The sequence below is a fragment of the Falco punctatus genome, assembly GCF_963210335.1.
Source record: "Falco punctatus genome assembly, chromosome: 10".
Taxonomy (NCBI): Eukaryota; Metazoa; Chordata; class Aves; order Falconiformes; family Falconidae; genus Falco; species Falco punctatus.
In genome coordinates, this window is record NC_137590.1 from 15124981 (window position 1) to 15146731 (window position 21751).

The following is a 21751-nucleotide window of genomic DNA, read 5'->3' on the forward strand; positions in this document are numbered from 1 at the left end:
CTTTATCTTCAAGCTTGAGTACAGGAGAGATGATTTTGACACTTCAGGCCCCTGTGGGAAAAAACATGGCCCCAGCCAGAATGACTCTTAAGTCAGCATGGGAGCAGTCACGGGGACTTAGCTACATGATAGCTAATGTATGGAGTAGTATGTGAAATGTGGCTCTGACATTCCCTGGGCAGCTCTGGGGCCTTAAAAGAATAAAAAAGGCTGTAAAGGGTACCCAGGTATTCATCAAAAGGGAATAAATTAGGTGTGATGGGACTGCACAGCTTAAACCAGGTATTCAGCAAAGACAGCTCTGTGACTAGGACACACAGGGTGGATTTACACCCTGGAGCAGGGCTGGTCCCCCGGGCAGCTCTGCCTCCTGCACCTGCATGTGCCAGGTCTTTGAACACACCACCTGTGAAGTGGCATCTCCTCCTGTCCTTGGGCTGCCCTCACGAGACAGGAGCTACGTATTCAGGGACAGGATGAACGCGACCTTTACCATCTGGGCCCTGACAAGCACTTTCTGTGGGGTGACAGCGAGGAGCCGCTTCTCCTGTAACTCCCACTTGGGCTGTAGTAGCTCAAGCCCCATTGCCTCCGCAGAGCTCCCAGTCCCAGGTGCATCTCTTTTGGTCACTCCAGTCAAACTACACTCTGCTGCTTGGAAAGCTTTCAAAGGCCCAGGTAGGTGGTGGGAGGAAGAGGCTTTTTTACAGGAAAACATCTCCGCAGCCTTCACACATCCAGTTTCATGACCTGCCAGCCTCTCAAGGAGCACGCAAGCTGGAAACACCCTGGGAGGGATCAGCCCACGCTGCCACTCCAGGGAGGCCGGTGCTGGCGTGCTCTGGAGGTGGGCATTGTGCAACTGGTGATGGGATTTTGTCATCAGACGGTCCCTTGCAGGCCCATTGGGAGCCTGGCTCTATCATAGTCCTGACACAGCCTGACTCCTCTCAGACACTCATCCAGAGGCTTCCTGCTCCCTAGTGTCCCGCCTGGAGTTATTGGAGTTCTTGAGGAGGAAAACAAGCTTTGCGGGTGCTGCTTTGTGCCATGCTCCCCGCTCCCCGCTGCCTGCGCTCTCCAGGCAGTGGCCACCTCCACCCATCAGAAAATTAGCCAGAATACCCACCGAAAGCCCAGCTCTCCACTTTCGGGGTGCGCACTCTCCCTTCGGAGAAACCTATCGTGTCTCAAACAGACGCAGCACCAGCACCTCCCAGGATGGTGCCTCAGCTGCTCAAGCGCTCCCGGGCTGCAGCCGCTGTGCAACACGCGGGGTGTCTGCACCCTTTGCCCGGCCGACCCGCACAGTGCCCTCCTCCCCGCGGGCCGGGGATGCCCGGGGGCCCGGGGGTGCCCGGGGGTCCGGGGGTGCCCAGCGTCCGGGGGTGCCCAGGAGGCCGGGGGTGCCCAGCCGGGCCGGGGTGCCGTGAGGCCGGGGGTGCGCAGGAGTGCCCGGGGGGCCGTGGGTACCCAGCCGGGCCGTGGGCGCCGGGCCGGGCCCCCGCCGAGGCGCTGGCGGCGGAGTCGGGCGGCACCTGCGGGCGGGCCCCGCTACTGCAGCTGGGGGCGCGGGGCCAGGACCCGCCGGGGCGGGGGAGGCGGCGGGGGGTGCGTGGCAGCTGCGGGAGCGGCACAGGGGGGAGGGCATCCCCGTGTCCCCCCGCTCTGCCACTCGCTGCCAGCACCCAGCGCAGAGCCGGCCGGAGCGCGGCTGGACGCTGCGACCCTCCGGGGGTCCCGCCCCCGCCCGCCCCCGCCCGCCCCCGCAGCCCCGGCTGGCGCTGGGGCCAGCAGCTCCCCAAAGGCCACGGCGGCCCGGAGCGGGGACCTGGCTGACACTGGAGCGTCTGCAACTGCTAGAAGCGATGCGTCCCCCGCCCTGCTGCGTGTGTATCTAAAGAGGAGGCGCCTGGGCCGAGCTGTGGCACTGGGAGCACTGGGAGCTGCTGAGCCTGGCTGTTCACCCAGCACTACTTCGCAGGTGGTTTGGGAGCTCCAAACATTTTCTCCCAATCCACACTTTTCAAAAAGCTGCCTTCTTTTAAACCACTTAGGCTTTTTCCACTACCCGGAGGGACAGACTAGCTGGAGAATCACAAGGACTCACAAGCCAGAATGTTCACGGGGATTTCTAAAAATCCCAGACACACTACAGAGCGGTTTCTGGAGGTGTGGGAGCCCTTATGGGCACTTGTGAGCTTCCAGTTAAATGAAGCGCTAAGGCCAACCCAGGGCCGGTGGCCCGGGCACACGGCAGGAGGGAGCAGGCTGGCAGCACGGCTCCACACCGGTGCTCCTCCTCAGATTAGGAATAGTTGCAATGGGAGGAAGGCTCCTGCTCCAGCCGCAGAGGTCCTTGGGCCGGCCATCCCTGGGCAAGCGCTCCGTAGCTCCCACCGGAGTGAGCTGGTGGGGTAAAAAGAAGAAAATCCGGAGTATGGGCAGAGCAGGGAGGCGCAGTGGGTGCCATGCAGTCCGCACGCAGGGGCTGGGGGGCTCAGACTGGAGGTGGGGGGTGCAGGCTGGAGGTGGGGGGCTCAGGCTGGAGGTGAGGGGCTCAGACGGGAGGTGCTGCTCACAGGGGCAGGGGTCGCGTTGGTGTCAGCAGCGGAGCAGTCACGTGTAGGGGCCTATTTTAACCGCCTTCCCCACGCAGCAGAGTGCACGTCTCGAGGATTGAAATAGACCGTGGTTTGATCATTGTCTCTCCCAGGGAAATGGTTTTTAATGAGGTTTTAAATAATAAAGTGGGATAATTTCCCTGGCTGGCAAGATCATGAAATTTTTATGCCTCCTTTCTCTCCCAAAGTTTTATCAACCTTTATTTTTAGTGATGCATAATCCCCCTTTTAAGGAAAAAAAAATAAAAAAAAAGCAGAGAAACCACTGATTTAGGGAAAGCTGCTCCTGGGCAGGGAATCTCAGCTGGAAAGCGGCCCCGGGGGCAGCGCAGCCCCACAACCTGGGGTGGGTGAGGACCCCCCAGGGACAGAGGGGACCTCCAGTGCCGGTGCAGGGTGCCAGTACTGGGTGCATACAGCTGGTGCAAGGTGCCAGTAGCGGGTACTGAGTGCAGGTGTGGGGTGCCAGTATTGGGTACAAAGTGGTGATACTGGATGTTGGTGCAGGGTGCCGGTGTTGGGTGCATGGTGCTGGCGCACAGCGCTGGTGCAGGGTGCAGTACTGGGTGCATTGCTGGTAGTGGGTGCCAGTATTGGGTGCATGGTGCTGATGCAGGGTGTAGCACTGGGTGCATAACGCTGGTAGTGGGTGCCAGTACTGGGCGCATGGTGCTGGTGCAGGGTGCAGTACTGGGAGCACGGTGCTGGTGCAGGGTGTAGCACTGGGTGCAAAGTGCTGGTAGTGGGTGCCAGTACTGGGCGCATGGCACCAGCACTGGGAGCACGGTGCTGGTGCAGGGTGCGGGTACTGGGTGCCCATGCTGGGCGCCGAGTGTGTGTGTGCGTGTGTGTGTGTGTTTTGACGTGAGGAAGTGCCAAAGCTGCAATTGCTTTAGGAAGTCAATCGCAGGGGCCGGGGGACGCGTGCGCAGTGCAGCCGCGCCGCTCCGCTCCGCTCCCGCTGCCGCTCCCTCTCCCCCGGTGCCCAGCCCGGAGGCAGCGCAGAGGCGGCGGCCGGGGGCGGCGGGGCGGGGGCAGCGGACGGCGCTGCACGGCGGCGGCGGCGCGGATGCCCGTCCCGTGAGTACCCGGCGCCCCGGCCCGGGGCCGCCGCCGCCCGCGGGATGCCGGGGGGACACGCACGGGCCCATCGCCCCCTCCCCGCCCGGTGCCCAGCCCAGCCTCCCTCCCCGCTCCCCCGGGCGGACCCCGCTCTGCACGCTCCCCACCGCCACCTTTGCACGCTCCCCTCTGCATGCGCCCCCGGCCCCGGGCATCCTCCCTTTCGCACGCTGCCCGCGCCCCCCCCCCCCCCCGCCCCCCCCGCCACGCACCGAGCACCGCGGAGCGCCGGGGATTGATGGAGCGGGCTCTGTCCGTGCGTCCGTGCGTCCGGCCGCCGCCTGGCACCAGCCCCCGTGTGCGAGGGCTGGGGGGAGCGGGGGGAGGGCAGCGGGATGCTCCGTGGGGACCCGGCGGCGGGGCGGGGGAACCCCGAGCGCCGAGCAGGGAGGGGGGCCTCCCCAGCGCATCACCCCGGGGGAGGGCAGGGCTCCTGCGAGGAGGAGGAGGATGGAGGGGGAAGGAGGGGGCACCCTCCAGCTGCAGGGCCGGCTGCACTGGGGCTTGCCCAGCCCTGGGGGGGAGCTTGCAGGGAGGATCTCCCTCCCCCCCCCCCGGAGGCCTCCCCTGCCCAGGGCTGCCCCTGCTCTCCCTTCACCCACAGGTGGGTACCAGGGCAGCGCTGAGCATCCAGGCACCGGCTGGGGCAGGCAGGCTCAATCCCCGTGCCCCCCATGCAGGGGGTGCCATGCCTCGATGCGGGGAGCAAGAGCGATCGGGAGCCCTGACCTGGCCGGGGCAGCGGGGAGCAGTGGGTCTGGGGGGGTTGGCTGAGGTCAGGGACACCGTGGGCTCCGGTCCCCGATGGGTCTCCAGCAGCAGCATGGCCAAAGGGTTGGGTGGTGGGACCTGGCTCGGTGGTGTCCGGGACGCAGCTGTCCCCCGTAGGGGCTGACATCCAACTGTCACCCAACACAAGCCCATCACGTGGGCAGCGTCGCAGGATGCCGCGACTTGGCCGAGAGATGGATTGGGCCAGACGCAGCCGCCGGAGCTGCTCCGCGTGTGGATCATTGTGCATCCCCAGGCATGGAGAGGTTCCCCTGGGAAGCTCCCTCTCCCCGCCGCTTCCAGGAGGCTGCTCTGGCGCAGATCCATGGCCTTATTTAAGAAACTAAACAAAAAGTGTTAACTGAGTGGGAGGGATTTCCCTGCTTAAGGGGAGTTCATTCCCCTCTGGATGCGTCTCCACCATCCCCGTCGATAGAGACGCTCGTCCCGTGTCACGCTGGATGAGTGGAGCCCATGGCGTTTGCTGGCCTGGTGGATATAGTTTTCTTTGGGAAAACGGGTTACCCCAGTGGGCACATATTTCAGAATATCTCCCAAGGGAGAGCTCCACATCAGATTTCCCTACAAGGATTTTAGCTTCTCTGCGTCAGCCCTTCCCCACAAATGACTCAAGCCGCTAATCAAAATACAGTCGTGTTCTTCAGCAATTAAACAAACTCCACCTCATAAGATTATAGTGGAGAAACAGAAATTTAGTGACATGAATATACCTCAATCAGGGTGCGGGTGCCCATTTTGATATTGTTATTAAAAAAAAGGAGGAACCGAAGGCAGATAATCAGATCATGCAATTCAAACCCAGAGAGGGTAAGGGGGAAAAATACCTTGGCAGAGTAATTAATGCTGAGTCTGCCCAAGGTGCGGGAGCAGTGCATCTCTGCTGCCTCCTGAAGCGCATCCTCTCCCCTCTTTGCTTATCTTTGGTTGTAGTCTCACTTTTAGGCTGGACTTGGGCTACAGCATCTGAAGTTTCAACTGGGCTTGTGCAAAGGGGGCAGGTGAGCTCCGTGCTCTGGGCTCTTCTTCCCTGTGAGCAACAGGTCTGGAGTAGCACAGCAGCTGCGGTGTTGCTCCTCGATCTCTGCAGAGCATGAGCTCAAGCTGCTGTGGCTTCCCTCTTTTTTTCCAAATTTTTATCCAGTGGATAAAATTATTTTGGAAAGTCAGCCCAAGAGGAGGCAAGAGCCATGCTTGTGAGCCATGCCACGGGGTGCCCTGCCTTTCCCTTCCAGCTCCTCCTGCTCTTCGGGCCGGTTTCTTGCACCAACCCCCAGGCCATGCCTGAGCACCCCAAAAGTAGAGCAGCCATGGCAGAGCAAGGCTGGCAGGCATCGCCACCTTTGTGCCGCTGTGCCACACGCTCTCGGGGTTTGGCACTTCGGGCTCTTGCCTGGAATAACAGCGGCTTCCGGGTGCCCACGGCCTTCGCCGAGACTTCCTATTACTCAGTTCCTTATTTGTCTCTGCACATCTCTCCCTGCATTTCCATTGCAAAAGCTGTTGAGGGGTGGATCTAAAGCTCGTTGTTTATATACATTGTTTCATAACACCTCGTAATTTGGGGGGAAGAGAAGATACTGGCCATTATAACCACTTATTTTAGTCCCCCGGTGTGTAACAACATGGTTTTCGCCCCTGGGGAGGACGGGATGGGGGAAGAGTGTCTAACATCTTCCATGGCATAAGAGGGGAAGAAACTGAACTCACTGGCTCACAAGGGCTCCAGCAACCCCGTCGCAGAGCAGGAGCTGCTCTGCCGTGGCCATCACTGCCCCTGTCCCGGCCAGCTCAGGGAATGGACATCCCACCCCACAGGCATCTCTCTTTTCATACCATCCTGCACCAGCACCACACGAGTCTCCTCCAGCTCGTTTCCATCAGTGCTGGGCTCGCTCAGCCCATTACTTTCCCCAGATGCTTCACCATGGGTTCACCTCATGCAGCACAGGGAGGGTGACCTGCAGAAAGTCCCAAATTCTTACCGTGGCTGTGTGACGGTAGCATTGAGCCACAGCGCTGTTTGCGGCAGGTAACTCCATCGTCTGGCTCTCCCCGAGTTTCAGGACACCCATAACTTTTTGTAGGAACCAAACATCTTAAATCCAGCTGTGCACGCTCTGCAGGAGCTGCCGGCCCGCTGCTGAGCTAGGGCCGTGCCAGCCCCCGAGCTCTGGGGTGAGTCCCCTGCACAGCCCCCCAGCCTGCCCAGGTGCTGCCAGGGACCTGGGGACACGGGAACCGGTGGGTGGCTTTGGGGTAAAACTATGGTGAAATCAAAATCCTGGCTTTTGCTGGATCCAGAACACCGTGTAAAACAAGGCAGCAACCCCTGAGTTTTGATCAACCCTTCTGCGAAAGCATGCTCTGGGAGCACGGAGAATTACTTTATTTCTGTTGTTTTTGGCTGGGAATCCACTGGGTTCCTTCTTCGGGGGGGACGGGTGACATAGACCTGCCACCTGTGTCTTCTCCCCTCCCCAGGCTCCCCTGGGGTGGGCACGGAGGTTGATGCCCCAGCCCACCACACCAGCTCCTCCGGGTCCGTGGGACCTCGGCCATCCTGGATGAGTTTACCAGGAGAGGTGGGGAGCGTTCTGCCGCTCACTCGTCCTGCAAAACCTCCTGCCTTTGGCCATTTCATGGAAACAGAGATTTACTGGGGGGAGGGTGGAGCAGCAGCAGCAATAAAAACAACCACAAAGTCCTTTGGGGTTCAGCTTTAACATTTGTCTTAAGACATGGAAAAAAGGGGGTTTCCTGACAGCAGGAAAATGTACGGTAGAGTTTTATAACAAGCCACCCTTCCAGTTCTCTAACCGCTTGGAAACAGCCTCAGTTGACCTTCTGAGGGCTCTTTGTGAAGACTGCTGGGGCTGGGGGCCCAGCTTTGCCATGCTCCAGCCTTGCTTGTCAGCACTTGACCATGCCAGAGGCAGAAATGCCACGGAGGCTCTAGGGCAGCAACAGGATGGGCACAGGGGGAGCGGAGCCCCCGATGTCCCCACATGTGGCCGTGGCTCTGGGTGCAGGGACAGGCTGTGGGTGCACTGGCAGCCCGCTCCCACAACTGGGGTTGCTGCTAGTTCAGTGTAGGGGGTCAGGCAGCCAGCAAAGGGTTTGGGGTTAAGGGTTTGGGGTTTTTGATTGCTCCCCCTCCTGCAGGCACGAACCCAACCGAGGCTTAAGCAGTTTCCTCCGACAGAAGGCAAATGCCCAAGCAGCATTTCAGTGCAAAGGGCAGGAGAAGAGCAAACAGGTACATATTGGCATTAGCAGGCAGGAACCCCGGAAAAGGAAGGGAAAGCTTCAGGCTAGCCTTGGAAAGCAAAATCCCCAAGGAAAGATGCTGCCTGTGAGTCTGGTGTGAGTTTCACCACGAGGAGAAAGCTCACAAAGGGGATTGGGGAACAGGGAGATGTATTGCCGTGACAGCAGTGGCAGGCGAGCTCCTGTGTCCTCTGACAGTACAGCCAAGCCCTGCAGCATCCCGGGGGCTCGGTGAAGGGCATCGCCGTGGCCTGTCACACGGGGGATCTCAGTGAGATCCCCAGCGAGGGCCACTGCTGCGATCTGAGCCCAGAGTGCTTGTGATGGGCATCCCCCATGGCCAGGCTCCTGCTGCCCCGGCCGCCTCCCACAGCCCTGTCCGACAGCTGGAGCGGGATGCAGCAGCTGCCTGGCACTGCCCTGGGGCCAGGGGCCACCGCTGGCACAGGGGCCACTCAGGGTGACAGGGCTTCCTTCCTCCCCGCACTGCCAGCTCCTCCCCAGGGACGGCCGAGCTGAATCTTGCCGTCTTTCTTCCCCTTTGGTCGGTTTTTAAATAACTGGCGCGGCCAGTCTTGGAGGACACGAGTTGCTCACAGAGCTCCCTGTCCCTTGTCCCAGCTGCGGCAGGGCAGAGCATCGCTACTGCCCCGGCGCCGGTGAGGGTGCTGTGACTGCAGCACAGGGGTCACCTATGTCCCTTGGGGTGCTCCAGAGCTGGGACAGGACATCAGGTCACCAAATCCCCTTTGCCCCGGGTATTCGCCTGCAGGATAGTCTCCTGGGGGACGCCTTCTGCAGTCCCTCACTGTTTCGACACAGGACGAAACTCTGTTGTGGGATTAAGTTTTACTGGTACACGCAAAAGCTCAGCTCTGCAAGCTCTGGCCCAGGGACCTGTGGTGGCACTGGCTCTGGGGCCGGGGGGAACATCCCACCCAGCCCTGGATGCTCACCGGTGAGGTGTGACATCTGCCTGAAGCCAGACCTCAAAAGGCATCCATCAGGGCTGGCAGCGTGCAGGCAGCGGGGCCCACAGGTGAATAAACCACAGTGGGCAAATGTCCCCAGGGTGCAGCATTTGTGGGGTGGGCCCCCTTGTCCCCAGCTGTGGTGCTGGTGTAGCCCTGGCCCGGCCGGTCCCGCCGCTGGTTGAGCCGGCTGCCAGGCTCAGCCCTGCCCTGACCACATCAATGGGTGCGGGGCCAGCCCTTGGGCAGGGAGCGTGGCTGGGGAGCAGGGCCAGACCTGTCCCTGGCGTGGCCGGACCCACCGCCTGCCCATGCTGGCGCAGGCTCCCAGACCTCCCTGTGCCCGGCCAGCGGCTCCCGTGCTGGCGTGGGTCTCCGGATGCAGCCGGTGGGGTGTGGGCTCGTGCCGGGGCTGAGGAGAAAATCGCATCTTGGCTGCGGCAGGGAGTGCTCGAAGCCGCGGTAAGTGATCCCTCTGATCCAGTGTTTCCCTGTGATGCAGGATCTCTCCTTTTCATCCCAGTCCCGGGTTGATTCTCTGTCTGGTGCCTCGTTTCCTCAGAAGGGGCATTTCTTTGTCTTCTTATCCTCGGTCCTGCTAGCATCCCCATCCACCAAATTACCACTAACACCCCCTCTTCTGCCCTGTGCTCGCTGGGGGGACACAGTGCTGCCCTCATTGGCATGTGCTGGGATGGGGACAAGCAGGTCCTGGGCTGGCAGGACACTGTGGACCAGGAGCACCCTGCCACCTGGCTCAGCTCCCACCTGGGCCACGCCAATGCCGTATCCCACCCTTTCCTCTTCCCTTCCATCAGCCACCAGACTCCGTCCGTGCGGTTTAGCCCCTACTGAGTATTGATTACTGTGATCTTTCTTCTCCTTTCACATGGATCATTACCAAATGCTTAACAGGAGTCTGCCTTAACAACGCCGCAATACCTCTACTAACAGAAACGTAATTGTCAGGGCTTGCCTTATTAAATCCCCCAGCTGATTGTCGCGGGTGCTATTTTTATGCTGTGAAATAATTAACTCTGTTTCAGTGCAAGAGCCAGGGCCGGAGGGGTGGGTGCCAGCCACACTGTGCCCGTTGTGCTGCCTGGCAGCCGTGGTGGCCATGCTGGGACAGTCGCGGGTCCACTCGCTTCTTGGCAGCAGCTGCTGGAGTGGTTCTTGTGGTCCTTCTGGGAGAGTTTGCGGTGGGATTTGGTTTGGAGGATGCTTGGCATAGAAATATACCCCGGCTATGGGCGAGGTGATGGGCAGGGAGCAGAGGAGGTGGCTGGTCTGGAAAAGGACCCCAGCATTGTCCTCATCGCGGCGGGAGAGGTGCCCATGGGGCTGTCAGCCCTTGTGGTGCGAAGGACCAGGGAGGTGTTGGGACACGCTGCAGCATCTGCCAGTTCCCATTGCCAGGACCAGCCTTTCCAGTCTCAGGGGATGGCAGAAAAATCACTGCCAGGCAGAGGAGTTCCCCCAAAGGCATCCGCTCGCCGCCACCGCCGCCTCCTCTGCCACGTGCGCGGGCACATCTGCCGGTGTTATCAGCAGCAGGCGCTGGGCAGGGCAGCGGGGACACAGCCGGGATGCAGCCACGTGGGCATCGCCACCCTCTCGTCCCGGTGGGACGTGGGGAACCCAACCTGGCCGGTGGCTGGGATGGCTGGCACCTCTATGCCGGTAGCATCGGGGTCAGCCTAGTCCTGTCCTGGCACAGTCGGGGGGCTCAGCCTCACCTCTTCAGTCTTTTTTAATAGATTGCTAAAGGGAGCGGTGGGGGGAAAAGCCAGGTCTAAAAATAGCACCTAAAACTTCCTGTGCCTGGCAGGTGGCTGGGGCAGGCGGCGGGGGCGGTGGCAGCTGTGGGGCTCGGCGGTGGCGGCGGCTGCCCACAGAGTAACCCCGGCAGAGGGGGGCCCGGGGGTGCCGGCACCCCGTCATCCCCCCGGTGCCGGCGCGGTCACCCTGCGTCTTATTGCACTCAGTGGCTGGTTTCAGCCAAATTTGGCAGAGGCTGGAGGTGCTGGGTCCTTCCTGGGGGAAAGGCAGGGAGGAGGCGGGGAAGCTGCAGGCTGGGCTGAACCCTTATTAGACACTGGAGAATCCAGCAGCGGTGTGCAGGCGGCCAGGCGCTGCTTGCATTGATCCAGCGTGGCCGGTCTTGCAGGTGATGGGCATCTTGCAGCTCCCCTGAGGCACGGCGAGGGGCCAGATGCGGCGCCGCTCCCCTCCAAGGCGTCACTGGCGCGTGGCAGGGGTCACCCGTGCCAGCAGCTTGGCCGGGGACGGTGTCTCTGCCGGCACCACAGGAGGCTGGTGCATCGCCCCCGCTGAGCAGTCCCCGCCGGGGTCGGCGGTGAGCAGCACATCTGCCCTCCTGGTTTTGACCCATAAAATAGGCAGGGAAGGTCTCTCCCGGGGTGGAGGGCTCGTACCGTGGCTGAGGAATAAAAATATCCTCAAAGCCAGGGGGTGCCCCGAGGCTGGCAAGCCGGGGGTGCTGGGCACCCCGTGGGAGCGTGGCCGCATCCTGGCAGCCTCTAGCCCTTGGAGCTGGCCCTGCCTGGCAGTGGCAAAGGGAATCCTAGAAAAACACTTGGGAAGTGAATGCGGTTCAGGTGACCAGAGGTACGGAGCCCCGCTGAGTGCCTGTGAGGACAGCAGCGACGGCGCGGTGGGTGCCGGCAGGAAAAGGAGCCGCTGAAGTGGAGGGTGACTTCTGGGGGGGGTTGCTCCAGACGGGGCGGGATTGGGGATGGTGACAGTGTTGGTTGTTGGGTGCCGGGCTGTGCCGTGTTGGGAAGAGAGGAGATAACAGCTCGGTGTCCCCGGGGAAGGGAGGGAAGTGGCTGAGCCGAGCAGGGCTCTGGGCCAGGCTGATAACGGGCACATGTCACAGGCGGGCGCCTGGCCCACCCCTGTGGCCCCAGGGGAGTGTGCAGGGGGTGCCGGCATCCCTCCTCCCTCTTTCTCCCCTTTTCTCCCCTTTTCCACCTGCAGTGAGCCCGTGTGAGTGAGAGGGCAGCCGCCAGCAGAGACCACAAACTGGTGTTGGTGGCCGGGGTGGTGCCAGGCTGGAGCCCCCCACACCTGCAGTGGTGCCGAGGGCAAATTTAATCAAGGGAACGGAGGTTGGGCATCTGATTTCTCTTTCTCTCTTCTTTTTTTTTTTCCCCTGAAGAGGAAAAAAACCAAACAACTTCGTGAGTCACTCTTGGCCAAGGGAGCTGGGCTTCGCTCTACACGGCAGGCTGGCTGGCACATCCCCGCGTGGCAGGAACGGTGCTGGGAGGCACCGCGGGAGGCTCTGGCTCAGCCCACCCTCGGGCACCGGCCCCTTCCCTTGCTGCCGGCATCCTCGCCCCGTGGGCAACGCCGGAGCCCCCGGGATGTCTGGGGTACAGCGTGGCGGAAAGCACCGGCACTTTGAAGCGGTGTCAGCTGAGTGCCAGCATCCAGCCCATGCCCACCCTGGGGACAGCCCGTGTCCACCCTGGGGACGTATTCTGCCCATCGCTCCTCAGCAAAGCCGCTTCCCTGGCCATGGGTTGTTCCAGGGATGCCCGGGAGGTCTCTGAGATGCCCAGCTGCAGCTGGCGCCATGGTTGGTGCCATTCCTGGCCGGGGAGCCCCGGCTCAGCTGCCATCATGCCTGTGGCGGCCGCTGGCTCCATCTGAGGGGTGGGAAGGGGCAGGACCACCGGGCTGCGCTGCCAGCTGGACTCGCTCTGCCCTGCTCCTGCCCCGCCGGGGTGGCCAGCCCTGCGGCGGAGCGGTCAGGAGAGTCGGGCCCTGCCGGGGCTTTCCCAAAAAAGGCCTGAACTCTTCGGTTGAGTTTGCCACTTCCCTTACCACTCCCTTTCCTGTGAGAGGATGTGTTCAGCCGCTTTTCTTTTCTCTTTCTCTCTTCTTTTCTCTCCCGTCACCCTGCCCTCAGAGCCGGCAGTTCCGGTGATGCCGCGCACCCCCTGAGCCGGCCGGGGTCACCCTGGCCGGCTCCCGCTGCCGCATGATGGCCAGGCTACAGGTACAGACGGGCCACCGGCAGCTCCTGCCGGGCCCTGCGTCCCCCCACCCACAGCACAGGGCCAGCTGGGCACCTCGGGGGCTCGGGGCAGGCTGTGCTGGGGGTGCCCCCGCACCAGGGTGGGCGCTGGTTTGTGCCGCACTTGGCAGAGGCAGGGGTGGCTGGAGGGGGGTGCCATGTGGCTCAGGGCATCGTCCCCAGCTGGGGCACTTGGGGAAGGTGGGGTGCGTGTGGAGGGGCATCATCCCCACAGCTGGTGTTTGACATCACCTTGGTTTTGCCTGCGTGGGCGCCCTGATGCTATGGCTCCCACTGCATGGGGAGTCCCCTCTCTGTCTGGGGGGAGGATGGGGCAGTGCCATGCTCAGTGGGGACATCACAGGCACGTGAGCTGGCCTGACCTGGGGACACCCAGCATGTGGGGAGTCCCAGGCCAGGTACTGCAGCCATCAGGCAAAGGCTCACGGGGGGGCTCAGGGAGCTCACAGTATTTGGGCGAGGGTGGCTTTTGGGGCGTCTTTTCTCTCTGCTGGGGAAACGTCCCCTTTCTGTCATCCTTCCTCTTTTCACGGCCTCGCGTGCACGCCCTCACCTTCCCTCCGGCACTTGTAGGCTCTGCTGCCTGCTGGCACTTCCTTATCCGCCGGCCCTGGCTGCAGTTCCCAGCCCCAGGGCAGCCAGAAGCAGCCCCACAGCACACGACCCCCGCTGGCGTGGTGGGATGGGGTGCTAAGGGGTGCACGTGGCTGGGAAACGGGCTCTGAGCATCCAGAGCGTGATGGCATTGCCCTTGGGTGCCGATCTGGAGTGGGCTGGCGTTGCCTTTGGGTGCCAGTCGGCCGCACACCAGCATTGCCCTTCAGTGCCGGGGCCGGGGGGCCCTTTGCAGCCCCTCACCCCCCTTCTCCTCCTTGTCTCCCTTGGTGCAGCCCACACAGCCAAGATAGCCCTAGGTGGGTGCCACAGCACCCGGGGTGGGCAACAAGCTGATCCTGCCCCCTGGCCGGGTGCTGAGTGCACCCAGTGGGCATGGGGAAGGGGTGCTCCTGGCTGGGGGTGCTGCTGTGTCCCGCTGCCTCTCAGGTGTTTGGCTGAGCTGCTTGCGAGTCTGCTCTGGCCAAGGTCAAGCACCAGCCGCAGGAGCGAAGTGCCTGGGGGTCCCCCGGAGCAATGCCACACACTGTCCCCGCGCTGTCCCTCAGCCACCCCCCATCCACCTGCTCCCGTCGCTGCCTTTGCTTCGGGCCGGGCTGGGAGGCTGCAAGGTTTTCCCAGCTTTCAGGTTTTCCTCCTGCTCGCCCCATTCCCACAGCCTCGTCACCGGTTGCTGTAATTAGCGCTGGAGCCCCGCTGGGAGCCGTGCCCGGAGCCCGGCTCCCCCCGCCCCACTGCGGGGCTGCAGCCCCCCAGCAGCTCCGGCACGGTGGGGCTCGGGGCTCAGCAGTGGGATGTCGCCGTGGGTGGGCAGGGGGAAGAGTGGGCACCGGGAGGGGAGGACGGACGGGGGAAGCAAAGGAAAGGGAAAAAAGCCGGGGGTTAAATGGGCCTGAGGGCGGTGGGTGGGAGAGGGATTGGAGCCTGCTGCTGAGGCGGGTGACAAGGTCACAGCCATCCTGCCAGCATCGGGGCTATAAATAGGGACAATTGGGAGCGAAATGCAAGCTCTCTCCTTTTTCGTTCCTGTGGGAGCGATGGGAGCCAGCCGGAGGTTTGCAAGGGCCCAGGCAAGGAGCTCACAGAAGGCGCTGTTGGGCGATGGCCGTGCCGGGGCTGGAGGGCTGCACCCACAGGTGTGGCCATGGGCTCACGGGGGCTCTGGGGACAGCCTTGTCCCCAGCTGGGACCTGCACCCTGGCTCTGTCCCCCTTGCTGAGTCCACAGCAGGACTCAGACCTGAGGTGTTGAGAGCTGGGGCAGCTGGAGACAGGGATGCTGGGGCTGAGGTGGCCGGGGGCTCTCCCTGCCTGCTGCCCCCCCGCTCCTGTTCCTTCCAGCAGGGGAAGGACCGTGATTGCTGCCCATTGCCCTCAGCGGGGGACAGGGAGGCAGAGCCGGCCGTGACCACATCCTTACCCCTACCTGTGCGGAGGTGGGTGCTGAGCCCTGGCACCACTCCTGCCCAGGAGCATCCCTGCTGCGTGCTGGGCCAATGGTGCAGGCAGGGACAGATGGGGACAGACAGGCCTGTGGGCGCAGGGGGACCGTTCTGCAGCAGCGGTGCAGAGCACTGGGCTCAGCCAACACTTGGCACAGGGTGAGTTTTGGTTTGGTGCCGGGAGCTGTGAAAACTCCCCACCCTGTTTCCTTCCACTCACATGATGCCGTGGAGCGACTCCGACTTCCCCATCCCCGGCCGGAACGCGCCAGGGGGGTCTGGTCGCGCTTCCTCACAGCACAGGGCATGGCCAGGGGCATGCCAAGCTGGTGCTGAGTCCCTGCCCAGCCCTGCTGCGCCTGCAGGGCTCAAGCACCACTTGCCAAAGTGTGGGAGGGGGTCCCGGGCAAAGCGTGGGGCTGGCAGAGCATCTGCCACCCTGTTTCCCCTCCTCCTTTCCTTCTCACTTCCTTTTCTTGCACGCTTTCTGCCTGCCTGCCATGCCCCAGCTTGCCACCTGCAAAGGGCTTTTCCCAGCGTGGAGCAGCCCCCCTGAGCCTCTCAAAGCCGGGGGGTCCCGCTGCAAAGGTAACGCGGTGCCACCCCTGTCCCTCCCCACAGGCTCCATCGAGGAGGCGGCGGGGACGTTAGCTGGGGGGTCTCGGCGGCACGGCTCACCCACGGGCTGGGAGGAGCAGAGAGCAGCAGAAGAGCCCCCAAAGCACGACCCAACCCCGTCCACCGTGTATGAGGCTGGGACGCAGGTGAGGTGGTGACCGTCTCAGGATGGGCTGGTGGCCGGGGCAGAAAGCGGGGACCTAAACTAAATCACCTCCAGTCGTGGCACTGGGGTCTCTCGGTTACCTCCGGGTGCTTGCAGATGGTGGGGGATAACCACCGGCAGCTCGTTCACCCGCGCCCTGCCCTCCTGCCTTTCAGTACGCAGGACCCGCGTCCGCAGAGACACCCCTTCCGATGTCCCGGCATGAGACTTCTCCGACAACGGTGCAACCCACCAGCAACCACCGCCCCAACGCCTGCTGCTTCTGCTGGTGCTGCTGCTGCAGTTGCTCATGGTACGTCCCACCGCCCACCCCAGCCCAAGGCTCCCGCAGGGCCATGAGCGTCACCCACCCACCGCATCGTATGATATTTGGGGGTCCATGGGAGCATCCAGGGGGGATGCAAGGGTTGCCCACGTGTTGCTGGTCCCCTGTGCTGTGTGCAGTGCCAAGCGCTTGGACACAGCTGCTGCCTGAACAGGCACCCAGGTTGGAGGGAGCGGGGGTCCCGCAGCAGCCCCCAGCCCTGAGGGCTCCCTTTGGTGCAGCCTGTGGCACAGGCAGTAGGATGGCAGCTGGGACAGAGCCGGGTCCGCTCACTGGGCTGAGCCTCTGAGCTGCTTGTGTGCTTGCGTTGGGGCAGGAGTTGAGAGCAAAATGGGTGTCGTGGTTGGAAAGGGTGTAAATGGTGTTTTGGAGCGGATGGGCATCAGTGGTGCTGTGGCGTGGTGCTCTGCCCCCATGGAGCCTGGTGAGCCCGAGCTGAGCCTCAGTGCACCATGACTCCTGCCCATCAGCCAGATCTTTTAAAATATGTAGAGAAGGCAGCGGAACCGGGAAGCCCCCTCTGGCACTGCACCAGTGGCTCTCCTGGGCTGGATGTCCCCGCTGGGCTGCGTGGGGGGAGCTGCTTTCATGCGGCTGGAGAGTCCTGCCCGAGGTGGATGGCCGCCCTCCATGGGAGCCCTCCCGGGCAGCTCTGCCTTGGAGCTGCCGGTGCAGAGTCCAGCCCCGGCCTCCCAGCACTGCCCAAAGCCCAGGGTGTAACCGGCCGTTTGCCTGCGGCTGCACCTCCTGTCCTCTCTGAGGATCCCCAGCTCCTTTGTCTCTGGATAGCCCAGATTTTGGACAGGCCATCTGCTCTGCTGCATCCTCAGCATCTGCCCGCTCTGAGATTGCTGGTGGCTTTGGGCTTTGCAGCAGCTTTGGGCTTTACGGGCACTGAGAGCACCAAGCTTGGAGCTGAGCCCCACAGCGCGGCCCCAGCACCGATGCCAGCCCCAGGCAAACCCCCGCCGTGCCCCTGGGGCCCCGTCTCGCCTGATCCCATCTCGTTTCCTCACATTTTCAAGGCAGCGAGGACAGCAAGCAGCTCCCTTCACAGCCTGCCCTGATCAGCTCCCTCCTGGCCACCACCCCAGGCTGGGTGGCATTTGGCTGTGGGCAGGGTGACCCTTCCCCGTGTCCCTCCTCCATTGCCGCAAGAGCCCGTGAGCAGAGATGGGGCAGCAATCCCCGCTGTACCCCGCTCCCGGAGCAAGCAGTGACCCATGCCAGCCGTGCTGGGGCTCAGGCGTGCCAGGGACGTGCCCGCAGCTTTGCCCACCCCGGCCGCCCCCGCCGCTGGGGCAGGAGTTTGCACACTGAATCTTGTGCGGGTGGCGAGGGGTGGTGTCGCAAGCAGGAAGGGCTGTGGGCGGCACCGGGCGCCGAAATTCAGGGGCTCGAGGGAAGTTGGCTGGAGGCTGCTCTCCCCTTGTGCCACCAGCACCCCTGGGGCAAGGGACAGGGGGGACAGGGGACACTGGCACCTTCATCCCACGCCCCGCCTCCAGGCTGGAGCAGTGCTGGGGTGTCCCAGGGGTGCAGGGTCCATCTCTTTGCCTTCCTCCATCTAACCCAGCCACCGGCCTCCTGAGCGAGCTGGAGCTATCACCGGCTGGAGCCCGTGATAACGAGACACGGGGGCTGAGCACACCACGGTGCTGAGCCCCCATGGCCACAGCCACCCCCATTTATTTATGAATTGGTGTTTATTCATGGTGGTTCACCGTGGTGTGGCCCAGTGGCCGCTCAGGCAGGACCCTGGCACATGTGCCAGGCGGTGGAGGGGGGCCAGGCTGTGCCTGTGCCCAACCGCAGGAAACACCCGAAACACCCTTGCACAGTGACAGCCAAATTGCACAAGGGAGCCGGGGTGCTGCCGGGGCGGGCAGGGTGCTGGGGAGCAGACGGGTGTGGGATGTGCTGGTGCCCACGGAAGAGATTCGGTAGCCAGGACCAGTCGGGGAGTCCAGGTGGGGGTCTGGGGGGTGTCCCCAGCGCCCCTGACTACCTTTCCATCTCCCCGTTAGGAACGAGGACCGGGAGCAAGCATGGAGGGCATCCCGGGAGACCAAACTGGAGACCATCCCAAACTGTGAAGCGTGGTGAGGGCAGGGGCGGTACTGCAGGGGCAGAGGTGGGGAAGTGGCATGGCACAGCATGGCATGGCATGGTCCCTGCTGCCACCCTCCATGGCACCCAGCCCTCCGTCATGCCCGCTGGTGCACACACGGGGAGCAGGATCAGGGCACCCGGACTCGGGGCGGGGGGTTCCTGGTTCCCACCAAGAAACAGGAAGCCTGGAGCCACAGGCTGCAGCCCCTTTCTGGTGCCCTTGCAAAGGGAAACTGAGGCACACAAGAACCTCAGCATCTTTCAGGCCACATGCCAAGGGCAGAGCCTTATCCTGCCCTTTACACCCATGGCCAAGAGCACCTCACAGCCGCAGGGAGAGCATGGGATGGGCTGTTCTGCAGGCTCAGCACTGCAAAAGAAGCAGAGGCAGCAGCAGTGTAAATGTACTGTATATCTACACTCGGGGAGGAGCGGAGCAGGCAGGCACCCTGCTCCAGGGGTGCTCTGTACTGAGCACCCGGTCCTCAGGGGATGAGCATGAGCCCTCACACGCAGCCCAGCTGTGTGTGCTGTGTTCAGCACCTGGCACAGCAGGGTTAGGGGGCAGATGTGCTAATTAGCTACTGATAATGACTGCTCCTGCCCTGCTTTAGCAGGTAATAAGTATTTGCTGGGGAGCAGCCTCCCTCCCTCTCTCCTGCAGCTGTGAGGGATGACGGGCTGATGTCAGTCTCTCCTCAGCCGGCTGGGAGCTGCTGCTCTGCAAGGGCTTTTGTTCCCTTCTGGGTACCAAAATACGTCTCAGCTTGGGAAACGCAGCTGCAAGCAAGCCCCCGCTCCAGCCCGGCCGAGCGGAGCCGGGATGGACCCCACGAGCGACCTCCAAAAGCCTCCGTGATAAAGCGGAGCCCCAGCAGGAGCAGCCTCGGCGTGAGCAGGGGGGATGCGTGCGGGCACGGTCCCCCTGGGATGGGAGCAGGGATGAGCACGGCCGAGCCATGCGGGGAGGGACCGAGCCGGGAGCCCGCAGCCCTCCCGGGCCAGCCGTAACGCTGTCCCCTTGCCTTCCCCGCCGGGACGGGCAGCGCCAAGCCCACGCCGGAGGAGGTGCGGGGCTGGGCACAGTCCTTCGACAAGCTGATGAAGAGCCCGGCGGGTCGCAACGTCTTCCGGGAGTTCTTGCGGACTGAGTACAGCGAGGAGAACATGCTCTTCTGGCTGGCGTGCGAGGAGCTCAAAACCGAGTGCAACAAGCACACCATCGACGAGAAGGCCAGGATGATCTACGAGGACTACATCTCCATCCTCTCGCCCAAGGAGGTAGGGGGCAGAGCCTTTAGGCGGCTAAAATGGGGCTGGGATGGGGGTGTCCTTGGGAGAGGGCTCTGTCCCAGCTGCCGCCACAGCCCTGCGGCCGTTAGGGGACAGGGTGGGTGGTCGGGGATGAGCTTGGCAGGTAATGGGTTTGCTTTGTGGTTGTGCACCGCGGTGGGGAGGGCACCCCCGGCCCCCCAGAAGCCCTGGGCCACAGCCGGCAGCGGGACCGCGGGCCAGGTTGTGCTGCAGGACCAAAACCTCACGAGGGCACCAGTGGGCCGAGGAGACGCAGACTGGGCTGGGTTGGAAAAGACCTGGGAGATCATCCAGGCCAACCGTTAACCCAGCACTGCCCAGCCCACCACTAACCCATGTCCCCAGGTGCCACATCTACATGTTTTTTAACCCCCCCCCCAGGGGTGGTGACTCCGCCAGGTCCCTGGGCAGCCTGTTCCAGCGCTCGGCCACCCTTTCGGTGAAGAAATTTGTCCTAATATCCAACCTGAACCTCCCCTGGTGCAACCCGAGGCCGTTTCCTCTTGTCCCTTCACTGGGAGAAGAGACCGACCAGCTCACAGTATCCCCAGGGTGGGGGCAGCCCAGCCCCCCTCCTGTGCCCAGCAAGGGGATGTGGGGAGGACCTGGAGTGGGGTGCCAACACCCCGGGGCAGAGCACGCCGTGGTCTCCCCATGTCTGGCCCGCGGTGCCGCACCAGTACCCCGTTTCCCGTTAGAGCTTGCGCAGGGGTGGGTGCCAGGGCTGGGGGCTTGTCATCGGGGGTCCCTCACCCCCCCTGTTTCTCTCCCTGCTGCCCAGGTGAGCCTGGACTCGCGGGTGCGGGAGGTCATCAACCGGAAGATGCAGGAGCCGTCCTCGCACACCTTCGACGATGCTCAGCTCCAGATCTACACGCTCATGCACAGAGACTCCTACCCTCGCTTCCTGAACTCTGCCATATACAAATCGCTGCTCCAGAGCGTCTCCCACTCCTCCTCGGAGTCCTAAGGGTGCCCGCCAGCTGTGGGGATGCCGGTGGGGACATGGTGGCCAGGGAGGGCTTGGTGTCGCCTCCCTTCCACTGCCCTCCCTGCCAGCCCCTCCGCCCAGTTTTTAGCTTTTTACCTATGAACCATCACCCCGGTTTCTGGACCACCCTCCAGGACTGTCCCCGGGGCTGGTGCCACTGCGGCAGCACAGCCCGGGCCGGCTCGTACTACTGAACCCCAGCCCCGTCCCCGCCGCTGGCCGGAGCGAGCCGGGGGAGCGCGCGGGAGAGCGCCCGGGGCCTGGCTCCCCCTGCACCCCGTTTTGAAGAGGTCACTTTATCCCATCTCTGCCACACCTGGGGACACGACCTGTCCCCGTTTCCCACCTGAGACCCAGTTGGGGACTGGGTTGGGGTTTTTTTGGGGTGGGGGGGAGGTCAATTGTTGTTGGGTTTTTTTGTTGGTTGGTTGTTGGTTTGTTTTTTTTTTTTTTACTCTATTTTAAATGCTTTTTTTGTTGGCTTTTATTGGGGGACTCGAGGGGTGGGAGGGGGGGTTTGACAAGCGTCTCTGTACATATAAAAACTTGTCAAGTTTACATCGCTCCGCCTGTTTGAAGCAGCCCAGGGGGCAGGGCACAGCGCTGCAGCCTGTTTGCATTCCCAGTGGATCTGGGGGGCAGCCCCCCCCCCCCCCCCTCCAGGGCCTCAGGAGGGGCCAGAAGGGCCCGTGGGGCCACCAGAATGTGCTCAGAGGGTGGAAGCAGGTACCCTACAGCTGCCTCCTCCATCAGCCCCCATCGCACGTGCCCACCCTGAGACACCACGTGCTGGTCACCCCAAAGCAGCTGCATCCTCAGTTCACAGACCTCAGGGAAGGGGAAAACACACGTGCAGGTATTTATTATTCCCCTCCCCCCCCGCAGAGACGCACAGGCACTGGGACCACTGAAAGGGGAGGCTCCCAGCTGGCCCCCGCCTGCCCTGCCAGCAGGGAGCCCAGGGGTCTGCCCTGGCTCCCTTGGGAGCAGCCAGGCAGGGCTCCACACAGGATGGGAAACATCACAGGGAAGATCAATAGCGTCCATGTGTTTTTGTACAGCATGAGGAACAATTTAGTGGAGCCCCGGTACCCAGAATTAAAACGTTTCTGCAGCAGCCCCTGCCCTCTGTGGTGAAATGAAGCCGATGCCGAGGTCCTGCCACCCAGCGCAGCCACCCTGGTTCAGCCCCGCTGTAGAAGACCAGCACTAGTCTGCTTCTCCTCACGCAGAACAGCCTGTGATTTCCTATTTATCTACCCCTTCCCCTCCTTCTCTCTCTCCCTCCCTCCCTTTCAAAGAAAAAAGGAGCACTGGTTCTTTT

At 62.8% G+C, this 21751-nt stretch overlaps 2 protein-coding genes across 4 annotated transcripts; both read left to right on the plus strand.

The window, feature by feature from the left end:
* Window positions 1–80: 80 nt before the first annotated feature.
* LOC308071039 (uncharacterized protein) lies at window positions 81–2563 on the plus strand (the record flags this gene model as incomplete). The annotated part of the gene is made up of 3 exons (XM_080405901.1): window positions 81–91; window positions 940–2511; window positions 2552–2563. The coding sequence occupies 2 exons, from the start codon at window positions 81–83 to the stop codon at window positions 2198–2200; spliced, it is 1272 nt and encodes a 423-aa protein (XP_080262027.1). The 3' UTR covers window positions 2201–2511; window positions 2552–2563.
* Window positions 2564–3544: 981 nt separating this feature from the next.
* Window positions 3545–20744, plus strand: RGS19 (regulator of G protein signaling 19). 3 transcript variants are annotated; one of them, XM_080405203.1, is made up of 6 exons: window positions 3545–3704; window positions 15523–15665; window positions 15841–15977; window positions 18038–18112; window positions 19169–19403; window positions 20218–20744. In XM_080405203.1, the coding sequence occupies exons 3-6, from the start codon at window positions 15877–15879 to the stop codon at window positions 20404–20406; spliced, it is 600 nt and encodes a 199-aa protein (XP_080261329.1). In that variant the 5' UTR covers window positions 3545–3704; window positions 15523–15665; window positions 15841–15876; the 3' UTR covers window positions 20407–20744. The 3 variants fall into 3 exon arrangements, with proteins under 3 accessions (XP_080261329.1, XP_080261328.1, XP_080261330.1); XM_080405202.1 differs by lacking the exon at window positions 3545–3704 and adding an exon at window positions 12572–12806; XM_080405204.1 differs by lacking the exon at window positions 3545–3704 and adding an exon at window positions 15041–15060.
* Window positions 20745–21751: the final 1007 nt, after the last annotated feature.